This window comes from Echinops telfairi, unplaced genomic scaffold (assembly GCF_000313985.2).
Source record: "Echinops telfairi isolate 266 unplaced genomic scaffold, ASM31398v2 ScPeMD7_1713;HRSCAF=2227, whole genome shotgun sequence".
NCBI classification, from domain to species: domain Eukaryota; kingdom Metazoa; phylum Chordata; class Mammalia; order Afrosoricida; family Tenrecidae; genus Echinops; species Echinops telfairi.
This window is the reverse complement of record NW_022105611.1, coordinates 10433648-10442694: the sequence shown is the minus strand read 5'-3', so window position 1 is coordinate 10442694 and position 9047 is coordinate 10433648. Positions and strand designations below refer to the sequence as shown.

General features: G+C 41.0%; 1 protein-coding gene and 1 long non-coding RNA gene across 5 annotated transcripts in view; one reads left to right on the top strand and one right to left on the bottom strand.

Annotated features, from left to right (window-relative positions):
- Window positions 1–5503, bottom strand: part of LOC123522053 — a 10360-nt gene extending 4857 nt beyond the window's left edge. Inside the window, exon 1 of the long non-coding RNA XR_006680356.1 lies at window positions 5142–5503. This is a non-coding gene — a long non-coding RNA (uncharacterized LOC123522053). The remainder of the gene's footprint in view (window positions 1–5141) is intronic.
- Window positions 5504–5856: 353 nt separating this feature from the next.
- ANKRD42 (ankyrin repeat domain 42) overlaps window positions 5857–9047 on the top strand; it is a 75005-nt gene continuing 71814 nt past the window's right edge. For 2 of the 4 annotated variants that reach the window (XM_045293212.1, XM_045293211.1), the window contains exon 1: window positions 5859–6332. In XM_045293212.1, coding sequence (XP_045149147.1) covers window positions 6296–6332 — 37 coding nt within the window. In that variant the 5' untranslated portion in view covers window positions 5859–6295. Of the gene's footprint in view, window positions 6333–9047 lie in introns of all 4 variants that reach the window. The other 2 variants (XM_045293214.1, XM_045293213.1) reach the window with 2 other exon arrangements.

The following is a 9047-nucleotide window of genomic DNA, read 5'->3' as shown; positions in this document are numbered from 1 at the left end:
GGCGTTTTAGCAAATGTTTATAATGCACCTAACAAAACAAAAAACCCTTGAAAAACATAATTACGGTATGTATTAATTATGCTCTATGCTTCAGCTTAGTCTAAAATAGGTAATTCTACATTCCAGGTAGGTCTCCAAATTGTGCAAACTGCTAACCTCAAAAGTTGGTGGTTCAATCCCCTGTAGTACTGAGAGTAAGGCCTCGAGATCCTCAGTGAAAGATAGTCAAGAAAACCCTCAGGAACAGAGTTCGGCTCTGTTAACTCGTGAGTTTTCCATGGCGTCAATTTGTTTTCCTGTCATTCTTGACTGTCTTATTTAGCACCTAATAAGTGCTATAAGATTTACAGTGAACCCTTGTTTATCGCGGTTAATCGGTTCTAGACCCTATCGTGATAAATGAAATTCCGCGAAGTAGGATTCCTTATATCCAAAAGTTTTACCTTTTCCTGGATGGTGAGCATCTTCCTCTGGCGCTTATTTTTATTGTCAGAAGGCTTAGAAGAAGCAGCTCGTTTAGGAGCCATCATAGGGCTTAAATAAAATTTCTTAAAAATTGCAAACAATTACAGTACACTGTACAAAAGCAAAAATGCATCTGATACGTAGCTCCGATACTTAGCGATGCAGACAGAAGCGTGTACAGTATGAGCCAATCAGGGGCAGTAATGACAGAGCATGCGCTGTTACGCAAAAACTGCGATAGAGTGAAGCCGCGGAAGTCGAAGCGCGAAGTGGCGAGGGTTCACTGTATACAAAATTATTCATGGAGATTTAACTAGCCACACTTGTGAGTGGAAAATATGGTTTATGGAATTAAGTAAGCTTCCAGGGGAGGTGAAGACCCACATACATCAGAGTAGAACTCAAATAGGATGTAAATGTGCTCTGTATAGCTTCCAATGGCCGAGTTTTCTTCTAAGGTGCCTTTGGGCAGACACAACCTCCAACAACACAAGGTTGCCCTGAGTTGTATTCATTTTACAGCAACAGAAAAAGAGGTAAACTGGAGACAGAAATGAAAAATCAGATTATCGAGACCAGAAGATCTAACTTTCCACTGAAGGAGTGGGAAGTTTTCTCCTAATTGTATTATTGGATCATCAATCTGATAATAGGCACTGTTGGGCAGGTAGGGAAGAGCAAGCCAAGAGTCAAGAACATCAATGGGGTTATCTCTGTGAGAGATTAAGGAAACACTCAAGGGAGCGAGAATGTCTGGGAAGCAAGAGAGGATACATGGGTAGGTGTGAAGTACCAAAACTCAATTCATTGGCCTGCTCCCTCTTCTGGAACTAGATTCCAAGTAGTGACCGTGGGACTATCCTGATTTATTAGCCTACCTTGGAAAAACTGAGATATAGGTGGACTTTAGCCACTTTTACTAATTGGAACCTCAAGGTTTCCACTTACAGAGTGGGTTCTCTGAAATGCTGATGCCCAATTCGGCATGAAGAATGCCACCAGTATTCTGAATTGTTTCATTGGGAATCTTCCTTCACTCAGTCCCTCACTTACCTTGAAATCCTGTGCAATTTGTTTTTTGCCTCTTGATTATTTCATTCACATGGTCTTACTTCCAAAATCAATGTGTTTTTCTTAGCCTCTTTGAATATACATTTTCCTGTAACTTTAATTTTCATTTACAAAATAAACTTTTTTTTACAAAATAATTTTTTAAAGTATTAAAGCAATTAAAATCCAAAGCCTTTCTCAATAAAGTAACCACTGAGCAACTTGATAACTTTGCAATTAAAAAAAAAAAATCAAAATAATTTGCAGAAACAAAATGTGACCACATATGTATTGTTCTACATTTTGTCATTTACTAATCTTTGTATGTTCATCAGTGCTTTATATAATCACTGGTCAGACTTCACATTATGAATATAGCAAAATTTAACCATTCTTGTAAGCAAGATATTCAAGTCCCCCCCACCTCCAAAGTATTGTAATGGCTATCATACTTCAGGCACCAGAGCAAGTTATTGGGAAGAATACAATCAATCTTTCACCAGCAGTGCCATCAAAGTGACTGACTACCCATCTCTTTCTGACCGTCATTAGCCAAAGCTTTTAACACACCGATGGGTAAGTGGCCTTTCACTGCCTTACATTTTTTCTAGATACTTATTTGTGAGATTGAGCATCATTTCCTTTCATTTGTTTTGGGAACATTTATTCTTTGCTGTTTTTGTTGTGCCAACTTACACTTTCTTATTTACTAGAAACTTTCACTTATATCATATATATAATACTTGTTCTCTCCCAGTCTACTTAACTTTATGATGTATCCAGTAGCCTTTGATTCTAGCCTGCGCCACTAATTTGTCTAATCCTCTTCCTTTACCATCCTGTTTTTAATACTCTAGCTTTATCATCTGATATGTTGTTTGATACATTCACCCACATTAATTATAATTTTTCAAAAACAGTTTGGTTAATCTTTTATATTTACTATCAGAACTTTAAAATCACCTTCCCACTTTCCACTAAAAGTTCCATTGAAATTTCTATCAGAACTGCAACAAATTTATACTTTGTGAAAAATACCTTTATACTAAGCATACTCATGTATCTTTCCATTTATTCAACTCTTCTATAAGCCTAGAAATTAAGTTTCATGTTTTTCTTTGCTCATGTCTTGATAGGTTTATTCCTATATTACATATTATATGCTGCAAATGTGAATAAGATCTCTAATGCAATCTAATGACTTAATGATTATTTCTAATGCTTAGTTCTTAATTCTGGATGTGGCTCTGAACACTTACTATTTCACCAATTAACTCTTGGAGCATTTATCACACTGTTTGCTCATTCCCACCCGCTTTCCTCTATTCTAATTTGAATGTTTGATAGCTGTCAGACTTGCCACATGAACAATGTTATCATTTACTTAATTTCACACTAATTCCAAACTGTATTTACTTTATTACACTGGGCTCACAATTCTGAATTATAGGAGTGAAAACATACTTTGGACCATGACAATAAGTATGCTGTTCATTTCCAGTTTGTATCTCACCCAGTTAGGAGTTTTCTTTCATTACTGTCTTATTATGAGCATTTTCCCCTTTCTTCTTGAATCAGAGATGCTAATTTTAATTACTTTTCCCATGTCAGCTAAAATCATACGGTTTTTCTCCTTTAGTTGTTAATGCACCAACTTTTCATTCTACTTGTACAGTCTAATGTTGAATGAGCCAGCTACATCACTCCCCCAGCCCACCCCCGTCCCTGCATCTTTGTTTAGATTCTGTTAGGGTTGTGCTAGCGTCATAGTTGGGAAGGTCTCTATTCTATTCTTTGATTTGTTCCTAGAAACTTTTGTGGGGGGCAGATTCCTTTATGATTAGCTTATTAAGATTTGCTAACACTTATGTCAGTTTTTAAAAAAATTGGTATTTTCTAAGATTTTCAAAATTACCTGCATAAGTTTATGCATAGTAATTCACATTCAGATTTTTAAAGTCTCTAAAATATTTTCAATAATCCCCAATATTTTCTCTCCTATTCTTCCTCCAATTTTCTGGAGAACCTTATTGTTCTTTTAAAAATAGTTATCCTTTTGATCTATTTTATTTTCCATTTCATTAACTCCTGCTTTGTTTTGGAGATTGTAGCTTTTCTGCTTCTCTACTGCCTATTTATTTCTCCTCTTCTGGTCATTCCTGCCAAGTGTATGTTCTTTAAGGATATATCATGTGCTACCATAGTTCCTTAAAGAGTTTATGCACACCACACAGCAAACAAGCCTTTATCATTATGTATTTATAAGCACTATATTAATTTAGTGAGTCAAAATGAGTTTCCATTTCCCACTTTGAGATCTTGACCAAATCTGAGCTGTTTCTTCATCTGTAAAAATAGACACAATTATATTAAATTTGTCAAGACTTGCAAGCCACGTACCCTGGAAATCGGTCCACATTAATCACGTGATAGAAGTCTGATAAAACAAAAGGCCTCAAAATGAGATGAACCAAACTCACCACCATAGAGTCAATTCTGACTCATGGCACCCCTTTAGGACAGGGTAGAACTGTCCCTCTAGGTTCCCAAGATTTAACTCTTGATGGGAGTGGAAAGTTTTATTGTTCCCAGATGAAGTAGCTGGTGGTTTTTAACTGCCAACTTGGAGGTTAGCAGTCAAGGTGTAACCCACAAAATCACCCGGGCTTCTAAAATGAGTTAGGATCACTAATTCCAAAATTCTTTTTCAATTCTGAAAAATTTGACTTTTGCCTACCTACCAGTTCTCCCACCTGTCCAACAGCCAATCAATGCCCCACAGTTTGAATATTCAGAATGCCATGAAGCCCAGAGTCCATGGGGCGAGGGACAGAGGATCAACTGATAAATAAGTGATTACAATCTATTAAAAGTTGTGGGAATACAAAAGCCTTGAACAACATATAAAATAAAGTCTTTGGTGGAATCCTATTTCGTGTACTTACTACTTGTGTACCTTCAGGAACTAACTTTTGTGCCTTATTATCTGTAAGAATCACAAGCAAAAACAAACCAGTAATAACTACACTGACAAATTAAGTAAGAAAACTAATAAAAAGCACATAGACTGATTATATGAACACAACATATGCCAGTGAATATTTTATAAGGTGATGCAAGCAAGTTCAAGGGTTATTGGTTGCACCTCAGGAAGGAAAGGTGAAGAGGACCCCGACTTGCAGTACGAGTGGGCAGCAGAGAAGCTCCCTGGTAGGAGGAACAGCATTTCACAAAAGCACAGAGACGTAAAAAAGTACTGCATGCTTTCAAAGGGCAAAGGTATGCATCGCAAGGTAAAAAGAATGCGACCGGTTGAAAAGAAGATTCAAGGTGGGTGATTGTTCAGAGGGCGGAGAATGCTGATTAAATTTCTGTATTATTAGTTGCTGATACAAAGCCTGAACCGTATGTCTACAAAAAAATAGTGGATGTAGGCATGTATGTTAAGGAAGAGGGGTGGGGGGGATCTGGTCTAAAATGATGAAAATAAACATGCTACAGTAACTTGGGATCTGGAGTAGAGATCTGTGTTTTTATACTGGTTCTACCACTTACCTGCTTTTTGGCCTTGGGAAATTTACTGATTCCATTTATCTCCTTACCTGTAAAACGAGGATAGCACCTACCTTGCAAAATTTTTGTGAAAATTAAAGAACAATCGAAAATCAAAGAGCCTGGTTCTAGTAAGCACTTAATGATCACAGCGGCGGCTACTGACTTCTTGCGATCTGTTTCCATGCTTGTGAAATGACAGGGTTAACAGAGAGTCTCCCATGTTCCATCCAGCATTGAAAAATTACACTCAGTCGGCCAAGGACGAAAAGGGGAAAGGCCCCGCCCGGCCGGCCCGCGCCACAGGTCACCTACGCAGAGAGCAGTCCTGGGGCCTTCGACTGGTCGTTGAGCGGAGCAGGGCGCGGACCAAGCTGGGTAGTTACAGAGAGAGAGAAGGTGCGGGTGACACCGACCACGAGTTCACTAAAATTCGGCCCCTATCACCACCCGTGATTTCACTTGAGTCGAAGGATTAAAAAGACAAAAAAAAAAAAAAAGGCAGGGGGCGGGGAGGGCCTGGCTCGGAAGCCGGAAGTGACGTGTCCCGTAAGGAACTGGAAATGACGGCAGCACGCCGGTAGTGTACTCGTTTCCATGGCGACAGCCTCTGCCGCCCGAGTCCGGAAGCCGGGAAGCAGCTTGGAGCGACAGCGTCACCCAGGGCTGTCGCCGCCCCGGGGACTCGCGGGGGGTGCCGGCCGGAGACCGCGTGGGGCGAGGCCAGAAAGCGCGAAGCCCGGGGCTTTTGTAGCCGCCGCGAAGGCGGCGGGGAAGGACTCGGGGCGAGCGACCACCCCTGCAGGCCGGAGCGGTGAGAGGAAGTGAAGCCTTGGGCCACCCACCAAGTGCCTCTGAGAGAGAACTAGAGCGAGTGGCCATCTCACGGGAAAGAGAAGGCCACCGAGGCTCCCGTGGCAGCGGAAAGAGTGGATGAGGTCCGCGGCCATCACTTCGGCGGTTCTTTGAAGACCGGAGTCCGCAGCCAGCGACGCCGGGAGTCAGTCTCTGAGGGCAGCAAGGGACTACGTGGCGGCCCCCACTGTGCGGCCAGCGACACTCTGGTGACACTTGCCACCTCAGTGATTTCTGGGAGAAAGGGAAGACAAAAATTCCCTCCACGTGGGCCTCCAAGAGAGGACTCCGCTGCAGCGGGTGGGAGCGAGTGAAGATCGCTACGGCAGCAAGGGCCCGAATTCAACCCGCCCCAGTTCCAGGAGGTTGCACCATGCCCGGGGTCTCCGCTCCGATGGCCGCAAACCCCAGTGAGTACAGGGAGCCCACTTGTTTGGCGCTTTCGCTAAAAGCAGTTTTGACTCAGAGTGAGCCACGGAGTCAGTGCTGTTTTCTAGCGACCCGCTGTGGGTTTCCGAGACCCTAACTGTTTACTGGAATAGAAAGCACAGTCTTTCTCTAGCGGGGCTGCTGCTGATGGCTTTGAACCGCTCACCATGCGCTTCACAGCCCTACGCATAACCACCAGTCTAACCCCGTGAGCTTCCAAGGCTGTCAATCTTACTGGAAAGAAAGCCTCATTTTCCTCCCATGGGCAGCTGGTGGCTTCGAACTGCTGGACCTTGTGGGTTGGCAGCCCAATGCATAACTCATTACTTCTTGCCCACATTGACACCAATTCTTGCCAAATCTTAGGGACTCAATGTCAAGTTCTTGACTTTTTTTGCAGGCTCTGGTCATGTGGAGATCACAACATTAGACTTACCTCGTTTTCTTCCTTCTGCTTTCTTGGACTCTGTTTCTTTTGTTTGACTTCTTTTCTTCCAGTTTCTCCTTAACTTGTTTTCCCTGGACAGTGCCATCACTACTTAGCCTTCTTTATCTTTTGTCTTTTTTCTCTTGTTCAGACCTACTGGTGACTATGTTATTAATACAAACATCCGGTGTACAAGGGAGACTCGAAAAAAATTATAGGAAACATTTACTATCTTCTAATTAAAATCTCCAATGGACATATTGAAGCCTCATGTATGTTTAATGTGTGTCTACTATATACCTTGTTTCCCCGAAAGTAAGACATCCCCCCAAAATAAGACCTATTTACAGTTCTGCCTCTCGCTGAAATATAAGGCATCCCCCAGAAAACAAGACCTCCCGGAAAATAAGACCTCCAGAAGCTACCGTAACTCTGGACTCTGGACCGTAGCGGTGCAGCTCACTGTTGGCCGCAGCACAGCCGGAGCAGACAGGAAGTGCGAGGTCTCATTTAATAAAACAATAAACCATAAATGTGTACCATATTCTTCATGGAAAAATAAGACATCCCCTGAAAATAAGACCTGGCGCATCTTTGGGAACAAAAATTAATATAAGACACTCTTATTTTTGGGTAAACGGTACTATGTCTTCACATATACCATCAGTAGTAAAGAAGACGGACACATATCTTACTGTATAGTGGGAAAAACCAATTCTGAGCAAATAATTACAGTGTATTGAGTATTATGGAGGAAAATGTCATTGATTCCAATACAGAGTGAGAGTAGGGCTCAGAAAAAACTCCCTCATTCTGACACCTGAACTCCAGATGTGTGTCCTATGAGCTGCAAACACCTACCTACAGTTCCATTCTGGAGATCTTGAGTAGTTTAAGCCCCACGGGTCCAAATGTTATTTTATGATTTTACATCCTTTTTGTTCGCTGTCTCAATTAATGGCTCTGGGAACTCTTTATTTCATCCACTACGAGGGGTTTCAAAAACTCCATGGAAAAATGAATTGTAAATGATAATGGAATTTTACCATGAACTTTCTGAAACTCCCTTGTCTATATTCATTCTGTTCCCATAATCATAGACTCTATCTCTTTTTTCCCCAAATACAGCTGATTTGGGAGTTCAGACCTTTCCAGTGTAGACTGCTTTACATGATCTCTCTGACTTTCTAGGCTTGCCTTTTTTGCCCCCTAGCCAATGAATTTACTTCATTGCAACCAGCAACATCATTTCAACATTACAAATCTTATCTTTTATTTAGTTATTTATTTTAGATATACTAATATTTACTGAATACACAATGCCCTACTTGCTTTATTTTTTCCTTTTATTATTTTATTGGGAGATCTTACAGATATAACAATCCATAATTTAATTAGTTCAAGCGTAATTGTACAATTGCTGCCACCATCAATTTCAAAACATTTTCTTTCTTCTTGAACTCTTAGACATCAGCTCCCCTTTATCTCCTCCCTCCCCCAAATCTGATCTTTATTATTCTTCCATTTAAAATCCCTCCAAGACCCCTCATCCTCTGCTTGAATCCAATTTTTTTTAACAACTTCTGCCAGTGTCTTACCTAGTTCGAGTGTGTTCTCTGCACGCTATGCTCTGTGTACTCTCCCACAACACACATGCACTGCTTTATGGTGTGTGGTTTCTTAATTAAAAATACAATTATGAGATGCTTGAGATCAGGAATCATAGCTTTGTCTTTATTTGTTTACTTCTAGTTTGGGAAATAACATCAATTGCATTTATTTTACCCCTGTCACCACCCTACCACACTGCCCTCCCATAGCTGTCAGTTCTCCTTAACAAACCTTTCTTGCCTTCTGGTTCCTAGAGCACATGAAAATATGTCACAGTATAAATAATTCAGACTTTGTGATTGACCCTCTTTCCAAATAAGGTCATACACATTCAGAGGTACTGGGCATCAGGACTTGGATATATCTTGTGTGTGTGTTTTTTTAATGTATTTATTATAATTTTAAAATTGTTTTATTAGGGTCTCATCCAACTCTCTCTCTCTCTTTTTTTTTAAGAGGTTAAGGATTTATTGAGGCAGGGAAAGAACTCCCGGGAGGGAGAGGAGAGCAGAGAAAGGGTTGGGGCACGAGCCCCCGGGTGGTTCAGAGATCCGAGTTAGGTCAGGGAAATCTGCTACAACTCTTATCACAATTCATACACACATCAGTTGTGTAAAGCACATTTGTACATTCATTGCCCTCATCATTCTCAAAACAT